Raw genomic sequence first — 27,347 nt, 5'->3', positions numbered from 1 at the left:
CTCATGTATCTGTTAGCTGCCTGAATGTCCTCTTTAGTGAAGTGTCTATTCATATTTTTTCCCATTTTTTAATTGGGTTGTCTTTTTGTAGTTGAGTTTTTGCAGTATCATGTAGATTTTAGACATCAAGTGCTGATCGGAAATGTCATAGCTAAAAACTTTTTCCCAGTCTGTAGGTAGTCTTTTTAATCTTTTGGTGAAGTCTTTGGATGAGCATAGGTGTTTGATTTTTAGGAGCTCCCAGTTATCTAGTTTTTCTTCTTCTTAATAATGTTTCACATACTGTTTATTCCATGTATTAGGGCTCCTAGCATTGTCCCTATTTTTTTTTCCATGATCTTTATCGTTTTAGATTTTATATTTAGGTCTTTGATTCATTTTGAGCTCGTTTTTGTGCATGGAGTAAGGTATGGGTCTTGTTTCATTTTTTTGCAGATGGATATCCAGTTATGCCAGCACCGTTTGTTAAAAAGACTGTCTTCCCCGTTTAACTGTTTTGGGGCCTTTGTCAAATATCAACTGCTCATATGTGGATGGATTTATGTCTGGATTCTCAATTCTGTTCCATTGGTCTATGTATCTGTTGTTGTACCAGTACCAGGCTGTTTTGATGACTGTGGTGGTATAATAGGTTCTAAAATCAGGTAAAGTAAGGCCTCCCACTTTGTTCTTCTTTTTCAGTAATGCCTTATATATCCAGGGCCTCTTTCCCTTCCGTATGAAGTTGATTTATTTCTTCATCTCACTGAAGAATGTCATTGGGATTTGGATCGGAATTGCATTAAATGTACAGATTGCTTTTGGTAGAATAGACATTTTTATAAATGTTAAGTCTCCCTATCCACGAGCAAGGTATGTTCTTCCACTTATGTAAGTCTCTTTTGGTTTCTTGCAGAAGTGTACTGTAGTTTTCTTTGTATAAGCCTTTTACATCTCTGGTAGGATTTATTCCTGAGTATTTTATCTTCCTGGGGGCTACTGTAAATGGTATTGATTTGGTGATTTCCTCTTTGATGGTCTTTTTGTTGGTGTAGAGGAATTCAACTGATTTTTGTATGTTTATCTTGTATCCCAATACTCTGCTGAACTCTTCTATTAGTTTCAGTACTTTTGTTGAGGATCCTCAGGGTTTTCTGTGTATAAGATCATGTCATCTGCAAATAGAGATAATTTTACTCCTTCCTTGCCAATCTGGATGCCCTTTATTTCTTTATCTAGCCTAATTGCTCTGGCTAGGACCTCCAGCACAATGTTGAGTAAAAGTGGTGATAAAGGGCGTCCTTGTCTGGTTCCCAATCTCAATGGGAATGCTTTCAGGCTCTCTCCATTTAGGGTGATGTTGGCTGTTGGTTTCGTATAAATGCACTTTATTATGCTGAGGAATTTTCCTTCTATTCCTATTTTGCTGAGAGTTTTTATCATGAATGGGTGTTGAACTTTGTCAAATGCCTTTTCTGCATCAATTGATAAAATCATGTGATTCTTGTCTTTTGTTTTATTTATGTGCTGGATTACATTATTTTTCTAATGTTGAACCATCTCTGCCTACCTGGTATGAATCCCTCTTGGTCATGGTGAATTATTTTTTTGATATGTTGTTGAATTCTATTGGCTAGAATTTTGTTGAGGATTTTTGCATCTGTGTTCATGAGGGATATAGGTCTATAATTTTCTTGTGGTATCTTTACGTGGTTTTGGTATCAGGGATATGGTGGCTTCATAGAATGAGTTTGGTAGTATTCCTTCCTTTTCTATGCTCTGAAATACCTTCAGTAGTAGTGGTGTTAACTCTTCTCTGAAAGTTTGGTAGAACTCTGCAGTGAAGCCGTCCAGACCAGGACTTTTTTTTTCTTGAGAGTTTTTTGATTACCTTTTCAATCTCTTCTTTTGTTATGGGTCTATTTAGTTGTTCTACCTCTGTTTGTGTTACTTTAGGTAGGTAATGTGTTTCTAGGAGTTCACCCATTTCTTCTAGGTTTTCAAATTTGTTTGAGTACAATTTTTCATAGTAACCTGATATGATCCTTTTAATTTCAGTTGGGTCTGTTGTAATATCTTCCATCTCATTTCTTATTCGGGTTATTTGCTTTCTCTCCTGTTTTTGTCAGTTTGGCCAGTGGTTTCTCAATTTTGTTGATTTTTTCAAAAAAACAGCTTTTGGTCTTGTTAATGCTTTCAATTGTTTTTCGGTTTTCTATTTCATTTAGTTCAGCTCTCATTGTTATTATTTGTTTTCTTCTAGTGCCTGTGCGTTTCTTTTGTTGCTCTCTATTTGTTCAAGTTGTAGGCATAGTTCTTTGATTTTGGCCCTTTCTTCTTTTTGGATGTGTGCATTTATTGATATAAATTGGGATCTGAGCACTGCTTTTGCTGTGTCCCAAAGGTTCTGATAGGAAGTGTTTTCATTCTCATTGGATTCTATGAATTTCTTTATTCCAGCCTTAATGTCTTGTATAACCCAGTCATTTTTGAGCAGGGTATTGTTCAGTTTCCAAGTGTTTGATTTCTCTTCCCTGCTTTTCCTGTTATTGATTTCCACCTTTATGGCCTTAGGGTCAAAGAAGATGCTTTGTAATATTTCAATGTTTTGGATTCTGCAAAGGCTTGCTTTATGACCTAATATGTGGTCTATTCTAGAGAATGTTCCATGTGCACTAGAAAAGAAAGTATACTTGGTTGCTGTTGGGTGGAGTGTTCTGTATAAGTCTATGAGGTCAAGTTGTTTAATTGCAGCAATTAGATCTTCCGTGTCTTTATTGAGCTTCTTTCTGGATTTCCTGTCCTTCACCGGAAGTGGTGTGTTGAAGTCTCCTACTATTATTGTGGAGCTCTCTATCTCACTTTTCAATGCTGATAGAGTTTGTTTTATGTATCTTGCAGCCCTGTCATTGGCTGCATAAATATTTACATGGTTGCAGCTTCTTGGTATATTGTCCCTTTAGTCATTATATAGTGTCCTTCCTTATCCTTTCTGATGGATTTAACTTGAAAGTCTATTTTGTCAGAAATTAATATTGCCACTCCTGCTCTTTTTTGATTGTTGTTTGCCTGATGTATTTTTTTCCATCCTTTGAGAGTTTTAGTTTGTGTCTCTAAGTCTAAGGTGTTTCTCTTGTAGGCAGCATATAGACACATCTTGTTTTTTAATCCATTCTGCCACTCTCTGTCTCTTTATTGGTGCATTTAGTCCATTTACATTCAGGGTAATTATGGATAGGTATGAATTTAGTGCTGTCTTTTTTTGTGTGTTGCTGACAGTTTCTTTTTCCCACTTAATTTTATGTGTTGAGTAGATTATCTTTATATGTTGTTCTTTCCTCATATTTGTTGTTGTTGATTTTGTTTCTGGTGAGTCTCTATTTTTTTCTTGAATTTTATTTTGATGAGTAGGATAGTTTGTTTCCTTTGTGGTTACCTTATTATTTACCTGTATTTTTCTAAATTTAAATCTAACTTTTATTTCTTTGTATTGCCGTATCTTCCTCTCCGTATGGAAGGTGTATGATTACATTTCTTAGTCCGTATTTATTATTTTAATGTTGTCTTCTTTTATATAATAACATCACTGTTACCCTGTTTGGGGCTTTATATATAAAAAAATATATATATATATGTATATAATCTTCCTTTTTTTTTTTTTTTTGGATTTCCCTGTCTGGGTTGACTTCTGGTTGCTCTGCCCAGTGTTCTAGTCTTGGGTTGATACCTGATATTATTGATTTTCTAACCAAGGAACTCCCTTCAGTATTTCTTGTAGTTTTCGTTTGGTTTTTACGAATTTCCTAAACTTGTGTTTATCTGGAAATGTCTTAATTTCACCTTCATATTTAAGAGACAGTTTTGATGGCTATATGATTCTTGGCAGGCAATTTTTTTCCTTCAATTTTTTAAATATGTTATCCCATTGCCTTCTTGCCTGCATGGTTTCTGCCGAGTAGTCCGAGCTTATTCTTATTGGGTCTCCTCTGTAGGTGACTTTTCCTTTATCCCTTGCTGCTCTTATAATTCTCTCTTGATCTTTGGTTTTGGCAAGTTTGATTATTATATGTCTTGGTGACTTTCTTTTAATGTCTACCTTATGTGGAGTTCGACGAGCATTTTGGATAGGTATCTTCTCATCTTTCACAATATCAGGGAAGTTTTCTGCCAACAAATCTTCAACAATTTTCTCTCTATTTTCTGTTATCCCTCTGTTTTAGTACTCCAATCACTCGTAGGTTATTTCTCTTGATAGAGTCCCACATGATTTTTAAGGTTTCTTCATTTTTTTAAATTCTTTTATCTGATTTTTCTTCAAATATGTTAGTGCCAAGAAATTTATCTTTAAGTTCAGAAATTCTAGCTACTACTTGCTCAATTCTGCTCCTCTGAGTTTCTATTGAGTTGTCTGCTTCTGTAATTTTATTGTTAATCTTCTGAATTTCTGATTGCTGTCTGTTTATGGATTTTTCCAGCTTATTAAATTTTTCATTATGTTCCTGAATAATCTTTCCAATTTCTTCAATTGCTTTATCTGTGTGTTCCTTGGCTTGTTCTGAGTATTGTCTCATTTCCTTCCTGATGTCTTGAAGGGTTCTGCATATTAACCTTTTGTATTCTGGCTCTGGTAATTCCAGGAATGCACTTTCATCTAGAAGATCCCTGGATTCTTTGTTTTAAGAGACTGTTGAGGTGATCATGGTCTGTTTCTTCATGTGACTGGATATTGACTGTTGTCTCAAGCCATCTATAAGTTATTGTATTAGTTTATGCTTGCTTACTGTGTTGTAGTTTCTTGCTTTGCTTGGTTTTGGTATACCCTTATGGGCTGCTTGAGTGAGCCAGCTTGATTACTTTTGCCTCTGGATCTCTGACATCCTGTCACCAGATGGCTAGAGGTGTTATCAGGTACTCTAGAAGTCCATTCAGTTTTCTTGTATGAATTCAGCTTAGGTTTCCAGGTAGCTGATATCAAGTGTGTGGTACGGGCTCTGTCCTACAGTCTTAGAGGGGCAGGGGTGATTGGCGTATATACCAGTATCTGATTGCAGCAGGGGGTCACGCTCTAAACAAGGCAGGGGGCTGAGAACCGACCCCTCAAGTGTCTCTGAGGAAAGCGCATCCCTGTTCCCTATGGTGTGCAGGTGGGTGGGTTCCGCAGAGGGACCATGGGCACCCAGTGTTTTTGGTGGTAAGGATTGGGAGGTACCAGTTATCTCTGGACCCCTGTTGTGGGTGGCTGGGTGACCTGAGTGGAGCTACCAGTCCTTAGGTCCCTGAGGTGGGTAGGTGAGGACCTTGTTTAATAGGCAAAGCAATGTCAAACATCAAACACCCACCTCTCCACCGCACAGCTGAAATGGCTGGAGCCTGCCAACAAGGGCCTATTCTCCCAAAATAGGCCCACACAGGTCCATGCAGAAGGGAAAGGTGCTCAAAGTCCATGGACCATTTATGCCTGGACAGAAGCCGCTTCTTTCCTGAGCTCCCCTGGTTAATGGACCTAGCAAATTATCTTTTCCCCCAGTTGCAAATTTTTTCCTTCCCCAAGGCCAGAAGGATGGCTCTAGGTGCTCAACAGGGCCTATTTCAGGCCCAGGGAATTCAGCCACTGAAGCCATCTTGGGGGTGGGGGGCACAGTAAAATATACCCAAGTACGTAGCTTTTGCTGAGAGCGCTGTTTTTCTCTGGTTCTGGAGGTGCAAGTAGGCTGTGCAGCTGGCTGCTTCTCCGTGAGCAAACTGCAGCCGAATGCTAGTACCAGCCCGCCACCGCCGCTTCTCCAGGAATAGTACCTGAGGGCTCCCCATGATTCAGGTCCGGTAACTCCTCTCCGCTTCTGAACGGTCTCTTCCTCCCCCTGCCCCTCAGTTTGTTTTCTAAGCTTGCCTTTGAAGCTCAGGGCTCCCAGTGTGTCACAGATACACTCGTTTCACTTGTTTTTTCGGGTCTTTGTTGTAAAGGGGGCTTGCTGGAAGCGTCTGTCTATTCCACCATCTTGGCTCTGCCTCCTGTTGTTATTATTTATAAAGTCCTCTGTAACATCTACAGGGAGATGACAGACAGGTGGAGAACAGTGGTCACACCCACCAAAGCAGCTCTGTAGAACACAGCATTTTCTTCTCACAGCTTCTTGAATGCTAAGGCAAGGTAACCACTTCTAGATGGGAGTCTTTCCTACTCTCCCTTTCTCTAGCAGTGGTTCTCAAAGTGTGATCCCCAAACCAGCAACATTAGCATTACCTGGGAATTTGTTAGAAATGCAAATTCTTGGTCCCACTTCAGACTTATTTAGTATGTATCAGAATCAACTGAAGAGGCTTGTTAAACACAGGTTGTTGGCCCCAATTTCTGAGTTTCTGATGCAGAGGCCCCTAAAATAATGAGCACCTGATTCATAAAATTGGGCACACAGTAAAATCTTTTAAATTATTAAATGTTTTGATCTGCCTGTGAACAAAGAGTTTGCTTGTAACTAAGCAGATAAGATTCTGAAATATAAACATGTAGCTCAAAGCAAATAAATAAAAATCACTTTTTTACCCCTGTGCAGGATGACTCAAGGACATGAAAAAATATTTGCTTTAAAATACTAGTGTGTTTTGAGGAGCTCTGGTGGTGCAGTGGTTAAGAGCTCACTGCTACCAAAAGGTCAGCAGTTCGAATCCACCATTCACTTCTTGCAAACTCTACAGGGCAGTTCTACTCTGTCCTATAGTGTCCCTAGGAGTCGGAATTGACTTGACAGCAATGGCTTTGGGCTTTTTTTGGTTTAGTGTGTTTTGAACAACAACAAAAGAATGCCCTACTTCTCCCTCTTTCCAGGAGAAAAATGGGTAAGAATTGCTTAAAGCTCAGGACTATGGCCCTAAAATATTTTACCAGTAAGTGTTTAAGGGTCTTCAAAGTATCTTTTTATGTCTATATTTAGACAAAATACTAGGTAGACTATTTTTATAAAATTGGGACTACCCTTCTATTTCCTTTCCTTGTACTTCCTGTGTTTTGTAATTTCTGTTCACTGCCCAGGTTTACAGCATCATATTCTGCCCTGGAGCCATAATTCCTGTAGTTCTTTTGAATTAGTTCTATAATGAAACGGATTCAATCCTCACCACTGTTCACTTGCCTTGGCTTTCTCTACTTTTTTTTTGTAGCACTGCTGGGTGTGTTCAAACCACCAACCTTTAGATTAGTAGTCAAGTGCAAACCATCTGCACTACCCAGGTAAAGCTGGGAAGTACAGAGGATGGGGACATTAATGTTTTGCATTTTTAAACAGGCCAGGCCTCACTGAGAATGTGAGATTTTTATGTGAGATTTGAACGAATATTTAAAGGTGACAGAAGGGTGTTCCAGGCAGAAGATAATGCTAGTACGAAAGCCCCAAGGCAGGAGTTGTGATGTGTCTGAGGAATAGCAGGGAGGCAGATGTAGCTGGTGTAGAGTGAGGGGGAGAAGGGGAGGAGATAAGGTTAAAGAGGTAGTGAATAATGCATGGCTCTAGGAGGGCTGGAAACCTTGGTGGTGCAGTGGTTAAGAGATATGGCTGTTAACCAAAAGGATGGCAATTCAAATCCACCAGGCGCTTCTTGGAAACCCTATGGGGCAGACTCAACAACAGTGGGTTTTTTTTTTTTTTTTTGGTAGAAGGGTTAGAAGGAGGCCTGGTGGCACCACGTTTAAGAGCTTGGCTGCTAACTGAAAGGTCTGTGGTTCGAACCCACCAGTTGCTCCTTGGAAGAAAGATGTGGCAGTGTGCTTCCATAAAGATTACAGCCTTGGAAACTTGGGGCAGTTCTAACTCTGTCCTATAGAGTCACTATGAGTCAGAATCAACTTGATGGCAATGGGTTTGGTTTTGGTTTGAATAGGAGGGTCAGATCATCTAGCGCCTTGAAGACTACTATGAGGACTTTGACTTATGCAATTAAAAAAGAGCCATTGCGATTCTTCCCGTGAAATATCTAAAGTATATTTACAGAATTTCAGAATTAAATTTTGTGTATTACTGGGCTCTCACCATTTAATTTGTTCAGCTTTTCCTTTTTTTTTTTAAGGGATAGATGTTGACATCTTCCTGCTGCAAGCTTTGTTTTCAATAACTGCAATTCACCAAAAAATTCAAAAGGTAAAGTTTTTTGGTGTTCCATTTGTTGAATCCTTCGATTACAGATTTCCAACAAATTCCGAACAGAAGGCAACTACAATTAGCCAACTTGATTATAAAAAAGTTTAGCAGCATCATAGGACACTTTGGCTGATAGGTCTCTGAAGGCGCTGACATTTTAAAACTAAGCCTAACTGCTGATGGACAAGCAAGAAAGTGTTAGTGCCACGCGGAAGTTATTTTTTCTTTTTGTACTCAACCACCTTTATCACGATAGTTTGCAGTTCAGTTATTCTGTGCATATCTAAAAAAAAAAAAAGTTGAGTATTTTACAGCTTGTCTGAATGTAACTGGGCATTATATGGGCGCCGTGTCAAATCCCAAGAACAAGTCTGCCCCATAGGTTTATTTAGGAAGAACATTATTTTTTACCATGATGCTGTGGTTCATCAAATCACTGCATAAACACATACATGTGCTACAGGATGTGGAACTGGAAGGAGTGGAAAGATTCCCTTTTTCCAGTCTGTAATTTCATCATAAATTAAATCAGATATGCTTCTTTTGCTCAAATCTGAACATATAACAGCTCTCCATTTTATACTAAGATTTAAAATATATCTAGATTAAAAAAAAAAAAAGCCTAATCAATGATTGTTATTCCTTAAGATAGGTTGTAACGTAACGTTCATTTGACTCCAAATTTTTATGATATTAAAACTTAGGAATAAACACATGTAATTTCTGTTCTGTATGGTAAATGTGATCGTCTTATACTAGCAGAGAGTCATTAAATAAAATAAATACTACTAAAAAAGTAGAAATAACAAATAAGGCATTAAAGCATGCCAAGAGAGTGAAGACAGTGATTCTGCAGAAACATAAATCATGATCCAGAGTCTTCCTAACTTCCTAGACGTGAGTAACATCTATAAAGGTCTTTATTTCAGGGTATGTGTCAGCAGTGTACTCTATGGGTATGTAATAATTCCTCATTGCAGCTCTACGAAGTAGGTGTTATTGTCTTCACATTATAGATGAGAAAATACAGAGAGGTTCAGCGTTTTGCTGAAGGTCACACAGTGACTAAGCCATGGTGGGGCCAGGATTTGTACTCAGGACTGTTTGACCCTAACACACACGTGTGGTCTTAACTACTACAGCAAAAAGGTGTGAAATCCTCAAAGCTGTCAAGGTTGCACAAGGGACTCATGGCTGTCATCATTCTAAATTGTGTTTGTTATATTAGAGTTCTTTTCTCTTTTGATTTCTTTTTTTCAGTAACATAAAATTCTTTAAAAAGCAGCAGTTTTTGGTGTGAAACAAAATAACATGCACTGCTCCCTTCCCTGTGTGTGCATGTGTACACGTGTGAGTGTGCACACACACCACCACTACCACTCTGCAACTCTTCTGACCGCATCTCCTCCAAGGTGATTGAGAATGCCGAAAAACAAGGGACGAATTTGGGTCCTAACATTAAGCCCCCAGCATTTCCTATTCCAACGCAGGTACATGTTGCTGTGGTTTCTCCTCCTGGCTGGCTGCCAACACAACGTGCCATTTGTTATTCTCCTTCATTCCCTAAGAAATAAAAGAGGTGCCCTTTGCCAACTAATAGGTAAAAATAAATTAATGAAGAAAACGAACACTTTTATCTAGCTAGAATATCCACCTCTGAAGTAGAGATAAGGAGCCCTTCTGGTGCAACGATTAAACGCTCAGCTGTTAATCAAAAGGTTGGTGGTTCGAATTCACACAGTGGCTCCACTGAAGAAAGACATGGAGATCTGCTCCTGTCAAGATTACAGCCTAGAAAACCCTCTGGGGCAGCTCTACTCTATTACGTGGCATCACTATGAGTCAAAAACTGACTCGATGGCACCTAACGACGACAATCAAGTAGAGATATACAATGACGGGTGATCAAATGGTTAATACTGGTCCCCATGTTAGCAAGACATACAGTTTTCTCCAGGTAGAAATTTTATATTAGAGGGTTGTGATGATGAAACAGGCTTAAAATACATGTTTTACTCTTTCCTCTAGAAAGTTATGCTAAAAACAATTCATAAAAGAAAAATATACAAATAGCCTAATGTAAAAAACATTTTATCTCACTAGTCATCAAAGAAAGGTAAATTTAAACAATAATATGTCATCTATCAAGTTTGCAAAGAGTTTTAAAAATGATAATATCCAGTAAACAAAGGTTTAGAAAATAAGCAGTAATGTCCACTGCTGGTTTGGTGTGAACTATTACAGCTTTTCTGGAGGTAAAGGTATACACGTGTGGACCTACACTTCTTCTTTGGGGCTCTATCCTAAGGACATAATTATAGATGCATATTATTCTTACCTGACGCCTTATGTTTTATACGAATTCCCACCCACCACAGTGACCAGCCTGCCTGCATCTGTTCTCATCCACTCTGCCTTCCCTGTCACTAGGAGTGAAGGGCCTGCCACTTGTGCACTGGATCCCATCCCTTCTCACAAGGTCCAGTATATCCCACGAGCAATTCGCCTCTCTCTCCCGCACTGCCAAGTTTCTCCTTTCTACTAGATCATTCCCTTCAGCATACAAACATGTACATTTTAAAGGTTAAATTCCAATTTCTATTAAAAAAACCCTGCCTGACTCCCAATCTCTGCATTTTTCCTTACTGCCTCATTTCTCTGCTCCCTTTACCAGCATAACTCCTCAAGGGAATCATCTAAACTAGCTGTCTCTAAGTCATCTCCTCCCATTCTGTCTGGAACCTGGGCCCTGCTCCAGGTAGGCCTTCCACCTGCCCCTTGACCAATTGGCAGCATCTGATACAGTCGATTATCTTCTCTTCCTTGGATTCTGGAACACCTTTTCTTAGTTATCCTCTTATATCACTGGCCATTCCTTTACTAGATCCTCATCTTCTACCACTCTAAACATCAGAGTGCTCCAGGGCTCAGTCCTCAGGCCTCTTCCTCTTCTCCATACTCATTCTCTAGGCAACATCATGTGTTTAAGTACTATGTATGCTAGTGATGCCCAAATCTATATATTGAGCCTGGAATGTGCCCCCCAACTCCAGACTCACAATATATCTAGCTACCAGCTTGATGTCTCCTCCACTTGGCATCTAATAATGTATTATCTCATAAAACTTAACATGTCCAAAACTCAAACTTGTTCCCCCTGGAATCTTTCCCAAGTCAGTAAATGGCAACTCCATCCTCTAGCTGCTCAAGCAAAAAAGCTTGGAGTAATTCTTTTTCTTCCTCTTGTACCTCATGTCTAATCCAACAACAAATCCTGTTGGCTCAACCTTCAAAATATATATACAATCTGACTTTCTCTCAATACCACCATGAATACCACTTTGGCTCAAGCCACCATCATTTCCTACCTGGATTACTGTAATAGCCTCCTAGCTACTCTTTCTGTTTCTATCTTTGACCCACTATGGTCTATTCTTAACATGACAGAGCAATCCTTACAAAAACTAGGATTTATTTAGCTACCTCATGCTCTAGAGTTTTTTTTTTTTTTAAGTAGGGCATTTGTTCGTTTTTAAAGTGAAATCTTATGGAAAATGCTCCCCAAAGTGAAAACAAATAAAAGTGAACTGAAAAAAAATGCTCCCCAAAGTGAAAATAGATAAAAGTGGGCTGCGTTTGCAGTAGGCAGAGATTCTGGCTCTCCCAAAGCAACACCTCCTTCCGCGTGCCTCCAGGGCACTTCAAAGAATGCAAAGCATCTGAAAAACCACTGCTTTGGAGCAACTTGCGAAGCTCCTTCGGTTTTCTTAAGGGTCTCAAAACACAGCATCCTTAAAGAAGTTAGGGTTCACCGAAGTTTGGTTTGCTACAGAAACTTGTGTCTTATACACAAAGGGTCCTATTAAAAACCCTGGAGGAAAGGTGAAAAATAGTCATTGGCAGCAAACAATTATGAGGTCTTAATCAACAATGTAACTTCTTCCCTGGGGCTGGCTTATTAAGCTTTTACACAGAAACTATCCTAATATTTTCTTCCTGTTGAAACTCAACTTTCCTGCTTTTTCACTGCAATAAAAAAAATTTTTAAATAATATTTTCCTCCAATTATAGATTCAATACCAGGACCTATCTACTACCTATTCAGTGACAAGAGAAAACAATTTTCTCAGTTGGGAATTAAATGTGCTAATTTTTTTTAGAGAGGAAGATTGTATGTAATGCATTCAGTTGTGTCCCCCCAAAAATGTGTGTCAACTTGGCTAGGTCATGACTCCCAGTATTGTGTGGTTGTCCACCATTTTGTCATCTGATATGATTACCTTATGTGTTGTGAATCCTAACCTCCGTGATGTTAATGAGGCAGGATTAGAGGCAGTTATGTTAACGAGGCAGGACTCAATCTACAGGATTAGGTTGTATCTTGAGTCAATCTCCTTTGAGATATAAATGAAAGAATTGAGCAGAGAGGAGAGGGACCGCCTACCGCCAAGAAAGAAGAGTTGGGAGCACAGCATATCCTTTGGACCTGGGGTCTCTGCACTGAGAAGCTCCTAGACCAGGGGTAAAACTGAGGACAAGGAGCTTCCCCCAGAGCCAACAAGAGAGAAAAAACAAGCTGGCACTCTGAATTCAGACTTCTAGTCTCCTAAACTGTGACAGAATAAACTTCTGTTTGTTAAAGCCATTTGTTTGTGGTATTTCTGTTATACCAGCACTAGATAACTAAGACAGAGTATTAAGAGGAATGGAAAGAAACAAGGAATGTGAGGCTTCTCTAAAAGAATCTAAATACCATGGATCTTAGGGAAATGTTGCTTTGATCCGACTCAGTAGACTTGATTCCAAGTCTTATTAGTCATATTAGTGTTGATTCCACATCAGTAAATAAGGGGTAATGTTTTCCCTCTACCTCCCAGGGCGACCACCTATCCTAGATTGCCTGGGAATTTCCCACTGTAGCACTGAGAGTCTTGGGTTTAGCAAAGCTACTGCTGTCCATTGTGGGGCAAGTGGGAGGAGGTAAGATAATTCAGAACTTTCCATTAGCTTAGCTGAAAGAAACTGAGTTTCTATTATTACTGTTTATTTTATGCCTATATTAACTGATCCATAGTTACAATATGAGAAACAGTTCAAATACATTACATATATCTTTAAAAGGCATGTTTTACTTAAATGCTTAGGGAAACTATTTAACTGTTGCTTCCCAAAAACGCATCTTGTGAAAAATAAAAATGTTCCACTTATGATACTCTAATAAACTGAGCATTAATCCCACAGTTCTATTACAGGGTTTGAACAATTAAGCTTTACATATGGGAAGTAAGTCTCATTTTGATATGATTCTCTGTATATTTATATACATTCATTTTCCTACATTTTTGCATTTTTAATATCTTACCTATAACAGAGGCTTTAAGGAGTTCAATTCTATCCTCAAGGCCTGCAGCTTTCAGATTCTCACATGCCCCTAGTAACTGCGAGTCACTGACATCAGCACCTACATAATACACATCCTGCAAGGAAAGAAATTCAAATTTTGAGTATAAATAAAACTATTTCATATAGTGTAAAAATATACTTGCATTGTTCTTTCAGATGATGAAAGTGAAATGAATAGATTTGTTAATTCAGGCTAAAACATACATAGAATATTCCATTAAAATGACATTTAATAGCAAAAAATTAAAAATTATGTTAAAATTTTGAAATCTGATAATATTTTACAATTAAAATAGCTACGGAGTTGAGAGATTTGTATAACCTAGGTCATGATGAACTATCAGAGTTCTGTTATACTTTTCTAAATTTACCAAGGTATTTAAAGAAATAACAGTAATATAATTAGCCCTTCATTATCTGTTTTGACTAAATAGCAAATCATATAATTAAACATTACAATCTACTTATGAGTAACATACACATATTAATGTATATTAATAGATACATATTGCTTGTTTTACCAAATTTCAGAACTTACTGGCCATTCTTTAGCAGCTTCCAGAAGTATTGTTCCAAGCCCACACATTGGATCTAAAACGAGTGCACCAGCCTACAGACAGAAATATTGATGTAGGTATTAAGTCTATCAAAACAAGTTTTATAAAGAAAGCTAAAACTTGAAGAATCAATATTTTAAGTATAAAGTTTGCTTTTTACACCTTATTAGAAATTTCAGGTAGTTAGAGGCTTAAGGCAGGAGTACGCCCGCCATGTCCGAAGAACAGCAAAGAGACCACTGTGGCCAAAAGCACAGTGAGGGAGCGGGAACGCAGTGACAGTATCAGTGAGGAAGCCAGGTGCTTCTGTCAAGATGAACTGGGCTGTGCTGCATGCAGTAATAACCCCTGAAACTCAGAGGCTTAGAGCAACATGTCACTCTTGCTATATGCCCACAGTGAGTCATCTGGGCCCTCTGCTCCTCACTCTGGAACCCAAGATGATGAAGTGGTCACCATCTGCATGAAACACTGCCTCTGCTGTGGCAGGGGGAAAGATGGCATGGCAAATTGTGCACTGGCTCTTAATGCTGCCACCAGAAATGACACACGTCGCTCCACCATTTAATTGGCTAATGCACGTCTGTCACACAGCCACACACAATTTCAAAGGGCCAGGGAAGTGTAATCCTACTTGTATCTGGAAGGAGAACTGGAAGTTTGGAGGGTAAAACTAATTACTCCCACTCTGGACATTAGATTATGTTAGATCTTGGAGGTATAGTAAGGATTCTAGATCTTAGCATGAAAGAGGTGGGTGACTAGTGGAGGGTTTACGGCAGAGGTGTAGCATGGCTTTATATTTCCAAGGGATCACTCTGGTTGCTCTGTTAACAGGGAGACTTGTTAGGGTGTCCAGGCAAGAGAAGATGGTGGCTTAAGAGTGGTACTGGTGGTGGTGGTGGTAGGAAGTGGTTGGATTCTGGATATTTTTTTGAAGGTGAAGTCAACAGGGTATGTTGATGGATTGGATGTGGAATGTGAACGCAAAGGCAATGGGCTAGGGCGACTTAAGATTTTTACCTAAAAGCAACTGGAAGAACGGAGCTGCCTGTTACTGAGACAGTTAGGGAGGAAAAGCTTTGGGGGAGATAAGAGTATAGTCATACACATTGTTAACTGTTGGAATCCTATTAGATTTCCAAGTATGGATGTCAAGTGGGTTACTGGCTATATGAGTCTGGAGTTCAGGGGAGAGGTTGACACTACGGATATAAATTTAGGAGCAGTTAGTGTTAATCAATTTATAAATGGTATTTAAGACATCAGAACTGAATGAGATCATTTAGGATTGAGTCCTGGAATTCTCCAAAGTATAGATGTCTAGAAGATGAAGAATCAGCAAAGCATACTGAGAAACAGTGCATAGTGATGCAGGAGGAGAACCTAGAGAGAGTGGTGTTCCCAAAACAAAGTGAAAAAAAAAAAAAACTGTTCCAAGGAGGAGAGTGATCGTGGTATCAAAGTGCTAATAGGCTAAGTAAGATGAGGACTGAGATTGCCTACTGGATCTGGCAACACGGAAGTGAGTGGTGATTCCAACAAGAGCAGTTTTGATGAAGTTATGGCAATGAAAGCCTGAACGAAGTGGGTACAAGAGAGAATGGGAGGAAAGGAAGCAGGGACAGCAAATACAAACAACAATTTTAGGAGTTCTGATGTAAAGGGAAGCAGAGAAAGGGGGTGATAGTTGAAGGAGAATGTGAGTTCAAGAGAGGACTTTCAGTTTTTAAGTTGCAAGATACTACAGGAAGTGCGTATGTTGATGTGAATGGTCCAGTAGAGACAAAAGTCTGTAAGTGGAAGACCAGGAACGTGATCCAATATATAGTATCACAGCTGGTTGTAGAGTGGAACAAGGACAGTTCACTTATTGTGATGAGGATAAATCAGAGTATGTAGGCACAGATTCTAATAGGTTGGTAGATCTGGTGATGAGACATACTGAAGTTCTCTTTGTTTCTAACATTTACATGAAGTAAGAAGCAAGAGAGTTGAAAGTATAGGTAAGGGAATGACTTCAATGAGAGAAAATAAAATCCCAGTTGTGAACACGGGACGAGGACTGGTAGCGTGTAATGAACAGCAGCCAATGACTGGTGCTCTCTGTGGAGAATGATGTTAAGATACTAGAGGAAGGAAATAGGAAATAGAGAAGATGGTTAAGAGCAGGATTCTTAAAACTGAGATTTTTGGAAGAGATGCCCTTGTATGGGTAATGATAAGGTCTAGGATATGACTAATGCAGATGACTAGAGGTGGGGAAGCCAAGGAACTAAGGCCAGGTTATTGAGTGGATATTGGAATCACAAAGAATTATGGCAGGAATGATGGCCTCCACTCTTACAGGAATGGTAAGAAGATTTGTATATGATGGAGATAATCTGATGGTATGTGCTTCAACAAAGGCGCTGGGAGGTTTTCAGCAAAAAGGAGGAAGCAATGATCCAGAAGAGGCAATGAGGAGCAAGCAGGACACCTACCCCACCTCTAGGCCCAGTAGTACATGGGATGTGGGAGAAAAAACTTCCATCACCTGATATGGCTACAGAGGAAGCAGAGTTCTCAGTGGACAGCCAGGAGTCAGTCAGAGCCACATAGCACCTAATGGAAGGAAACAAATGTTCTTCAGGAGACAGAAACTTCCCCTGGCACTAAATTCTAAGGAGAATATCATATGGATCCCTCATGAAGGGTAGTAAATAACACAAGGAACAATAATTTAAATGGCTATTTTGTTTAAAATTAATAATAGTATGAGAACTAATTTTTATTAAGAACTTAAAATGTACCAAACATTGAGCTCTTCCTTTCCCAAGGGCTATGTTCAATGAGATGGTTCTGCCCTTAAGTAGCTCCAAATTAACTTTATTTTACCTTAGGGCTTTTCTAGCCATGACATTTATGTACACGGGCAGAGCAGAGACGTGTTTATTTCTGTATGCTTATAACACCAATTAAGAACTACAGAACATGATATTCCTCCTTATTGTTATGATAAGCTGGGGGGTGAACAGTTTATAGAAAATACGAACAATATCTAACCTTTCCACTTTTAAATGTCATTCACTGGCCTACTCAAGGTGGAGCTGTCTGGACACTGCTCTGGGTACAAAGCTCAAGAAATGAGACTGGATCAAGGTTGGATCTACTGGGATCCCTTACACTGTAGGGCATCACTGTGTCCCCGCCAAAGCAACTTTGCTGTGCTGCCTCTCACGGGCTTTAACAGACCTCCTCTGCTGGTTATATTTAGAGAAACACTGCTTATTCTTGGCCCTAGGAGGGTAAAGTGACAGAAAAAATTTTAGTGTTACCTTTGAATATTTTTGACCATTTACTTTTGACCTTTCTTAAAAATGCATTTTTATATAAAGATAGCATTTCAAATCTGTAGGTTATTAGATAGATAAATTTATATTTAAGTATAAACTGTGGTGAGATCACTAGTGGTTTGGAAAAAGTAAGATGTTATGATAACTCTCTCCTAATATTCCAGATGGATTAAAGATTTAAATGAAAAAAGAAATCATGGATTCTGGGAACATAACCTGAAAGGAGCTGCCTTCTCCTCTTCTCCTAACTCTTAACTACTTACTTCATCCGAGCCAAGTAATGCTTAGATCTAGAGCAACTGGTGCTGAGAGAGGCCTTGGGCTCTGTTGGGGTCCCAGGAGAAAGGACGGGTAGGGAGTCTCCTTGCAGTGGACTGGGTAAGTGATTAGCAAACAGCAATAGAGGCCAGCGGGGAGAACCAATGAATCCAGGGGAAAGTTTTGTCTTTAGAAAGCAGTGGACCTGTAGGGAGACCAGTGAATATAGAAATTTCTTGCAAGTGTCTCAGCAGGGGCTAACAGGTTCTCCTTATGCTGCCAAGCCCACTGCCTTTTACTATTTAGAGGATTCACCATTTAAAATATTTCAGTAACCACCCTTAAGTTCTCTAATGAGCCAACAGAGAAAACAATGGCCCATCTAATGGAAGAGGGCTGCTCAGTAGCTAGAGAGTACAAAGAATCAGAACATACACCTGATGAAATTAGAACTACTGGAAGAGACAGATAAATATTTGAATAATAGAAGAGCTTCTAAAGATATTTAAATGTCACACCAAAAAAGCTTTCTGAAACTAAAAAATATATATTTTTAAACTAAAAAATTCAATAAATGAATTAAAGTAGGGCATATCTCTAAAACTCTTGTTATAGCTTGGAAGATAGAGTTCAAGAACAACTCAAAATGCAGAGCCAAAATACTGAGATGGAAACCATGAGAGAAAGGATGAGAAACTCGGAGGAGAGATCCTGGAAACTTAACATGTTTGTAATGAGAATTTCAAAACTAGAAAAAGGAAAGCTTAAGGCTAAACTCACTAAACAGTTGGGGCAGTTAATAAGTAATGGAAGAAAGAATCCCTGAGATGAAAAAAAAAAAAAAAGAGATGAAGAAGAAAAAAATAATAATAGCAGCTAATACTTGTATACTTTCTATATGCCAAGGCACTGTTCTAATCACTTTATAAATGCTGATTCATTTAATCCTCACATGACTCTATGAGATACTACTATTATGTTCATTTTGCAAACGAGAAACTGAGACACGGAGATGTTAGATATCTTGCCCAAAGTTTCCAAGCCAGTACACAGTGGAGCCAGAATTAGAACCCAGGCAATCAGACTTACCAAGTTTCAGGCTGAATACAAAAGAAAAGACACATATGTAAGCATATCATGGTAATGTTCCTAAACTTTAAAGAGAAAAATACTACTAGCATCTAAACAGAAGGAAGGAGGTAGCTACAGAGGAAAAGAAAAACCAGGCTGGCATTGGACTGTTCACCTATAACACTGGAAGCTAAAAGACAATGGAATTGCATCTATAGACCTCTGAGAGAAAAGGTCTGCACCTCTAGTATCTTATACCCAGCCAAGGTATCATACCTCTGGCAGGATGAAAGGGAGAGATCTGAGGATACATAGAAACTCAAATGGTATATGATTTAAGTAAAATATCTGAGGATAAAACCTAAGAAAAGACTTTACCCAAGCAACAAATAAGCCAGAGTAGAAATCTTAAATGGGGAAAGATGAAGAGGAGAACAAAAGTGGTGAGAAATAATGCACTTTGCATACATCTCTGTGTGCATATACAAAAATGTGGGTGTGTTTCACACAATTAAATCTTAATAATAAAGGACAATACAAATGCTAAATAAGAACTTCTGAAACAGAAGGGGCACGCTTTAAGGGAAATTCTGGCACATAATAAACTGTCTAGTTCGATCCAGTAGTTGGGGGTTGAGGGAGGCAGAGGAATAAAAATATTCCAAAGGCTTCACCATACGGATGAATAAAGCTGGGGAAGGGAAGAGAAAAAATACTCTGGAGGTCTCATCTTATGACTGGGTAGAGGGGGAAGCTGGGGAAAATTAGAATGTCTTGGTGGAAAAAACAGTATGTCTTGGCAGAGGAAAGAGTTGATATCTTGTTTTAAAGTAAGAGTGATGGGTGTTTAACAGAACTGGAAAAGGGAACCATCATTGGAATGGAAAAATAAAATAAAACCTCTAACTTGCAATGTAATGATTAGTAAGTAACCTAATCAAACTGCAAAAATAAAGAAAAAGATTAAACAGTATAAGTAGTAACAGTAAAACAGGAAGAACACAATCAGGGGTACCTGTCATTAAACACTAAATTCTTTCATTGAGAGACAGAAACTGTAAGTGGGATAAAAACAGAGCTGTATAGTGTATGTGTAAGAAACACACTCAAAGTGATAAATGTTAAAAATAAAGAAATACTAGGCAAATGCAAACAAAAACAAAGGAGTGAAAATATTAATAAAAGGCATGGTAAGATTTAAGTTTAAACTCACTATCAGGGTAAAGAGGACTTACGTAATAAAAACACACAATTCATGATGAAGTGGTAACAGTTGTAAACATGTATATTATCAAGTCACATTGCAGGTGAATGATGCAATAACTAAAAAAAACTGTAAAAACTTAAAAAATAAAATGACAGTATGAATTTGAAAATATCTCTTTCAGAATTAAACAGATCTGTAGAGAAAACATTAAGTGAATATACAGAGGACATTCCTTGACTGGAAAATACAATTATTTTCTTAAGTCCACAGAACACTTACAAAGCTTGATCGAGATTCTGATCATACAACAGACAGATTTTAAGAAGTAGAGTTTTACATTTTCTGAATGTGACTAAAAAAAATAAAGAAAACGTAGTAATCTTTTGACTCAGCACTTCCACAGCCAATACTCTCAGAAGTTCAACAATATACAGTCACATATCACTGCAGCAGTTTGTAAGCGTAATTGGGAAAAAAAAAAAAAAGAAAAAGAAACCAGATGTCATCAGTAAGAGACTGGGTAAGTTAATTATGGAAAGGATATTGCTATAAACAAGAATGAAAACATCTTCCTTACTTGAATTTCAGCGAGAGACGCCATTGCCCACGCTATGGTTGATCGCAGCCCTGCTGTCTGGATATAAGCTCTGTTGGCTAAAGGAACCCTACAAAGCAAAGAGCCTGGTTATACAGCAAATACCGCTGTTAGCTGCTGTGGGGTCATCTCTGACCCGTGGTGACCTTATATATAGCAGAACGAGACATTTGCCAGTTCCTGCACCATCTTCACAATCTTTGGTACGTTTGAGCCCATTATTGCAGCCACTGTGTCAGTCTACCAAATATTCCTATATGTAAAAGAAGAACATGATAGAAATAAAAATGATTAACCCGTCCACCCCTGTGAATCACTTTAACATATTCGTCAACACACACTAGAGTATTCCCTAAGCTAGAGAATAGTTTAACCTTATTACAAAAATGCCTTGTCTAACTGGCCAGTATGGTACTTCAAAAAGGTAAAAATTTTTTAAGAATTGAAATTTAAACTCTTATGTACTTGATTTATGAAAATTTAATCACATATGAGGGAAATCTTTCTAGAGTGCTTAAATACTTCCCTGTCTTCTCATACAGAACAGACCTTTTCCTGCTGATGTGGAGTTATTGAGAACACAGTGTATCGAGACACAGGTGTAATACGGGAAGTGGGACTGAACGGATACTGACACTTGAAATCTGCATTCTGCAAGTGCCTTTTGTAAACCTGCTTTTTGCTCATGTGCATCTTTTTCCAAAGATGAAATAAACATGACACTGCTTTGTCTACAATAAATGACTGAATTCAGGGCTGAAGCAGACATGTCCATATGACTCACTGCTCTACATTATTTATCTTTTCATACTTTACCCTCCACCTCATCATTGCTACTATCAGTGTTTCTAGATTTGTTAGAAGTATTATTTCTACCTTTCTAATGCAGCGAACAAGCAGCATCTCCTAGGAGATTTCAATGTATATATATTTTTAATTCCCTTGTATAATTTGTTGGTAAGACATGAAAATCTGATTTCAATAATTTGAGGTAGGCTACCCTGGGGTAGGCTTATTCCAAAACCACTAGGAAGGCTCTTCTACAAACATTACGCAAAGCCAGAACGCTTTCCAAACCCTCTTTAAAGGCTTTCAACAGAATTCCACGCATACGAACATTAAGTATTCATTTCTTTCACCATTTTGTTTCTCATCTTTCTTTGACTTTATTTTCAGTCATCCTGTTTTTGGTACATTTATTTCAAGTCCCCTAAAATCTCAGAATCAGACAGTGTATAAAATAGTATAACTGCATATTTACTGTTATAACAAAGAAGTTTTGCATGATAAACCCTTGGGAATGTCACTTTTAATAAAATTTCTTCAGGAAAAAACAATTCACACTATAATTCATATTTGTACCCATGGACTTGCAATCAGACAAGTAAACTGCAGGTGCAAAGACTATAAAATATTTGCTTATAAAAGTATCTTGCTTCTACAGGATACATTCTGCAATTGTCCTGCTACAAAACATAGTAGTTAAAACCAGAATTGTGAAGTTATTTTTTTATTCTAGGTCCCCCAAAAAAAAAAGTAGACTCACTAATGAAAACAGTCTTTGTCCAGTAAGCAGGGGTTTATGTGGAATCTTCGAAGCTTTTGACAATTATGTATACATTTTTACCAACAAGAATTTTTATTTTAGGGGAACCAACCACATTACTACGTGACAAAAGCCAACCACATTACTATGTGACAAAAGCAAATGTCTTCTGAGCTGGCTTAAACCTGGGCAAAGGCGATCTGCTGTAACTTCAACAAAGGGCCCCGTTACACAAGTTCAGGGGACAGGCTGTGTTCAGGAATAAACTCCTTGAAATTAAAAATAATTCTCTACTCTCATAGAATCTGGTTATTGGTTTTAATCAGATTTCAGCTGGCCTTTACATAACGCAAAACTACATGTGGTTTTGATTCTCTTCTCATGTATGCATTTCCTCTTTACTCTCTTATACACAATCTATCATCAAGCTGAATACTTCCTAATCTAGATCTCTAGCCTAGACTTGTCACCTGAACTTCAGATCTTTCTCTTCAAATATGTTCTTGGACATTTTTCACCTGGAGCTTAACAAGGTACTGCAAATTCAACAAGTATAAACTCAATACTCTCCTGTGTTCGTACCTCAGCACATTTTTTATTTTCTTATGCATCTCTTACCATCTATACATTGGGTATCTTTTATCTATACCTATCTACACTTTGTCACCTCAACTCCAGACCTTCTCTTTACATATCTACTTGGACTGTTTTCACTGAGTACACTTTTTTTCCCCTGGATTTTGTAGTTCAGTGACTGACAGCAGTATCTACTAGGTGCCCAAATCAGAAATCTGGAAGTTATTCCAGACTCTTTAATTATTTCTTGAATTTGCGGCCTCCTTTTGTTTTGCCTTAGTTTAGTTCCTCATCAGGAGCCCTGATGGTGCAATGGTTAAGCACTCGGCTGTTAACCAAAAGGTTAGGAGTTCGAACCCACCAGCTGCTCTGTGGGAAAAAAATGAGGCAGTCTGTTTCCGTCAAGATTACAGCCTTTGAAACCCTATCAGGCAGTTCTGCCCTGTCTAATAGGGTTGCTGAGTCAGAATGGTCTTGATGGCAGTGGGCTTGGTTTTTGGTTTTAGTCCCTCATCATTCATCACCTAGATTATGATAAGATTCAACCTATCTCTCTGCCTCTCTTTTTACATCCCTCCATTTTTTTTCTTTTAATGTAACCTTTTTGGTTACTTTTCAAAATCACAAATCTGATTGGATCACTCTTTCCTTAAAATTCTTATTACTTTTAGAGTAAAATCCAAGTTGTTTAAGACAGTTTATAAGACATTTGTTCAGTCTCATCTTCTTCCATTCTGTTACGCATTCCCCGTCCCATCTACAGTGAACTACTTGCCAGCCTCCCATACAAATCAAGCTTCCTCATACCTCTGTGCCTTTGCACATGCCACTCCTTGGCCTGTAACGTTGTCTTCTCTTGCCCACCTGGCAAACCCTTACTTGTTATCCTTCAAGTCTCCACTTAGGTGATCCCTCTCTCTACACAGTCTTTGATCACCCATCCTCCAGCAGAGTTTGATCCTCTCTCTTAACTCCAGTGGAGCATTTATCACATTTGTTCCACCACTATACTCAATTCACTGAACTCAATAACCATCTTATTCATCTTAGAACTTTCCACATTTAGAACAATGCTTACCATATAGTAAGTACTTAATAGACATTTCAATGGAAATTCATTAATAATAACCTTATTTACTCTAGTAAATGCTTCTTCCCTTCCTTCCCTAGTTGCTGAACCATTTAAAAAATGTAATAGTTGAAATTTATTTAACTTTTTTATATCCTAGAAGGAAACCCTGGTGGCACACTGGTTAAGTGCTACGGCTGCTAACCAAGAGGTTGGCAGTTCCAATCTGCCTAGGCGCTCCTTGGAAACTCTGTGGGGCAGTTCTACTCTGTCCTATAGGGTCGCTATGAGTCGGAATCAACCCGACAGCAGTGGGTTTGGTTTTTTTTTTTTTATATCCTAGAAACAGTGTCAAGGATATTCAAAGGAGTTATCTGAGCTTCACTACAAAGCACTGATTGCTGGAAAGTGAAAAGGAGTTGAAGCACTTACTGATGAAAATCAAAAGCTACAGCCTTCATTCAGTATGGACTACACCTCAACATAAAGAAAACAAACCTCCTTACCAATAAGCAACACCATAATAAACAGAGAAAAGACTGACGGCAAGGATTTTATTTTACTTGGATCCACAATCAACACCCATGGGAGCAGCAGTCAAGAAATTAAACGATGTATTGCATTGGGCAAATCTGCTGCAAAAGACCTCTTCAAAGTGTTAGGAAGCAAAGATGTCACTTTGAGGACTAAGGTGTGCCTGACCCAAGCCATGCTATTTTCTATCACCTCACATGCATATGAAAGCTGGACAATGAGTAAGGAAGACCAAAGAAGAATTAACGCCTTTGCATTATGGTGTAAGCAGAGAATATAGAATATACCATGGACTGCCAAAATAATGAACAAATCTGTCTTGGAAGAAGTACAGCCAGAGTGCTCCTTGGAAACGAGGATGGTGAGACTTCGTCTTATACACTTTGGACATGTTGTCAGGAGGGACTAGTCCTTGGAGAAGGATATCATGCTTAGTAAAGTTGAGGGTCAGCAAAAAAAAAAAAAAAGGAAGACCCTCAACAAGATGGATTGACACAGTGGCTGCAACAATGGGCTCAAACATTGTAATGATTGTGAGGATGGTGCAGGACCAGGCAGTGTTTCATTCTGTTATACATGGGGTATTATGAGTTGGAAGAGACTTGATGGCACCTAGCAACAACGACAAATCCCTGAAGTAGGTACTATTATTTTTCTGATTTTATAGCAGAGGAACCTGACACTTTGCCTAACGTTGAATGGTTAACTTGTGGAGAAGGTAGAATTCAAATCCATGGTTCTTACCCACTAGGCGATACTGTACTATGTGATGTGTACAGTGTGGCACAGCTGTATATAGTTAATGCCCTGTGTGTCTACTGACATCCCAAGGGTTCTTTTCTGCAAAGAAAGCAGAGCTCTATTACGATTAATGTCTTTAGGGACTACTGAGACATAAATTTTTATGTGGTTCTCACACTGCATGGTTGCTCTATCCTCTGTTTCGTCACTTGTGACTTTTTACTACCATCAAGATCACTAGGCTGCAGCCTCTGAGCTCCACTGTCACTGCCATCTGCTATTCAATTCCCTCTTTCCCTCACACATCAACAAACTGTTCTTCTTAGCCACATGAATCATAGAGAACGCTTCCTTCCTTCGCTGAGGTAGTCAAACTAATCACAGAACATCTAATGCAATCGTATTTTCAACCACTGCTCATTCAGGGTCTGAGTCTTAATTTTCAGATACACACTTTTCATTTGTAAACTTTTCGGTATGTTAGCAGTTATTATTTGAGATGCCATAAGCAGGGCTTCTTCAGTGTTTCTAGCAAGTATTCAAAAAATAAAATTTAATGCCTCTAAAAAATAGTCACATAAAAAGTTTATAAATATTTGCTAATAAAAGAGCATAAAATGTAGCATATTTATACACAACTAAAAACTTATCTTTAATTTGCTACTAAGAATTTAAATACATTGGTGTGGTACTTAATTGGCACTGCTGGAGATGAGATGTTCCTCCTAAGTCAATCTTCTAGATACATAAGCTCAGCCTTTTAGGGGCCAACGATTTAAAAATGTTTAACTACTTAATGAATTCTTTAAAAAATATATTTCAAAATTTGCTGTTACTCTTCCTTACCCTTGTCTTGGTGACCATCAATAACTTACTGGGTTGAAACGTGGCCATATTTCGGTTCTCTCACACCCCTTCTGCTGTGTTCTGCTGTCACTGTACCTACTTTTGTCAGTACCTCTCTTGCTCACTGCTTTTAACGTGCTACATTTAACTTTTATGGAATTTTAAAAAGTCAGATAGACAAAATTGTTCAAATTAAAGTCAATCTATTTTACAAATACTTTGCAGGGGTTAGGGCCTGGTGCTCCATAGGCAAGGGAGTAGGGTAGCCTAGGAGTCTCTCAGGTGTAGGTGTAAAAGTGGGTTTGGTTTGGCCTGGGAGAACTGTAAAATACTGAGGTATGCAGGGGCCAGGGAAACCAATATGACATCAAGGCATGTGATGACCTCACAGGTGTTACGGTGACAAGAAATTTTATTTAGCTCATGATCCTTGTAATCTAGAGGCTGATAGAGCCTACTTCATGAGTAGCACACGGCAAGAGCTTAATCATTCAACATTTATTGAATATCTATAATGTTCTCAACAGTGTGCTCATCAACTACTATAGCTCATCACCAGATGAAAGCTATGACAATAACCTTAAGGCGGGTTTTTTTTTTTTTTACATCCTGGTTCTAGCTTGCAGATTTATATGTGTGAGCTTAGGGCAAATGGCGTATTCCTGAGTCCTTAAACACATAGAACTTTATGACCTTAAAAAAATTCTATTACTAATATCACCTAGAAAAAGGTATTGAAATCACTTTGTTTTATGTACACAAGGCTATGTATATAAAATCTTTTGTAGATGCCTATAGTATTTACATACTCCCAAGAAACTGAAAATCACCATTTTGATTCAATCAGCTCTTTCTTCCCAAAGTACCTAGAAAGGTACCTGTAACATGATAAAGGTTCAATAAATAATTTTAAATAGGGAAAGGTACCACTTGTACTTATTGTTATATAGTACCCTGCATGATTAGGAAGGTACTTGAAGATTTAATTTAAAAAACTGGCAATAATCTCCCATACTAAAATAATTATGTTAATATACAAGATAAATTTTAAAAATTACACTGTATTTTCCATTTTTTAAATTAGAACTCCAAGATGCCAACAGGCTAAAATTTAAGCCTATAAAAATCATAATAGAATAGAAATAATATAATGATAGAATTAGACATAATTTTTAGTATTAATCATGTAATCAGTGTGTTACTATAATCAAACCTTTCACAGCTCAAAATGGTCAGATCAAATCGTATCCACCAAGCGCCAGGAAAACATTTTGTTAGCGTAAGCAAAGAACTCAAATTCTATGCCTTCATCTCCCTCTGTTATATCAATGTTTCATACTATAAATAAAAACTATAAAGTTCTTAATTTTACAAAATCTCCTAAGGGACCATCTCAAAGCTTAGAAATACAAGTATTTACCTGAAAAAAGGAATCCCCACCACAGAGTAAATGTCATTTAGATGTATAAAGATCTGAAAGAACAAAGACAGAAGTTAG

The 27,347-nt window shown here is 38.2% G+C and overlaps 1 protein-coding gene across 9 annotated transcripts in view; it reads right to left on the bottom strand.

The window, feature by feature from the left end:
* Positions 1-27,347, bottom strand: part of THUMPD2 (THUMP domain containing 2) — a 65,162-nt gene that overhangs the window by 18,349 nt on the left and 19,466 nt on the right. For 7 of the 9 annotated variants that reach the window (XR_007515520.1, XM_049870324.1, XM_049870323.1 and 4 more), the window contains exons 5-8: positions 27,270-27,322; positions 16,555-16,675; positions 14,053-14,124; positions 13,474-13,588 (exon numbers count right to left, since the gene is read on the bottom strand). Coding sequence is in view for 8 of the 9 variants with exons in the window: in XM_049870324.1 (XP_049726281.1) it covers positions 13,474-13,588; positions 14,053-14,124; positions 16,555-16,675; positions 27,270-27,322 (361 nt within the window). In the remaining variant the exon portion in view is untranslated. Of the gene's footprint in view, positions 1-13,473; positions 13,589-14,052; positions 14,125-16,554; positions 16,676-20,519; positions 20,608-27,269; positions 27,323-27,347 lie in introns of all 9 variants that reach the window. The other 2 variants (XM_049870325.1, XM_049870331.1) reach the window with 2 other exon arrangements.

Source organism: Elephas maximus, chromosome 26 (assembly GCF_024166365.1).
Source record: "Elephas maximus indicus isolate mEleMax1 chromosome 26, mEleMax1 primary haplotype, whole genome shotgun sequence".
NCBI lineage: Eukaryota > Metazoa > Chordata > Mammalia > Proboscidea > Elephantidae > Elephas > Elephas maximus.
This window is presented reverse-complemented; position numbering and strand designations above follow the sequence as displayed.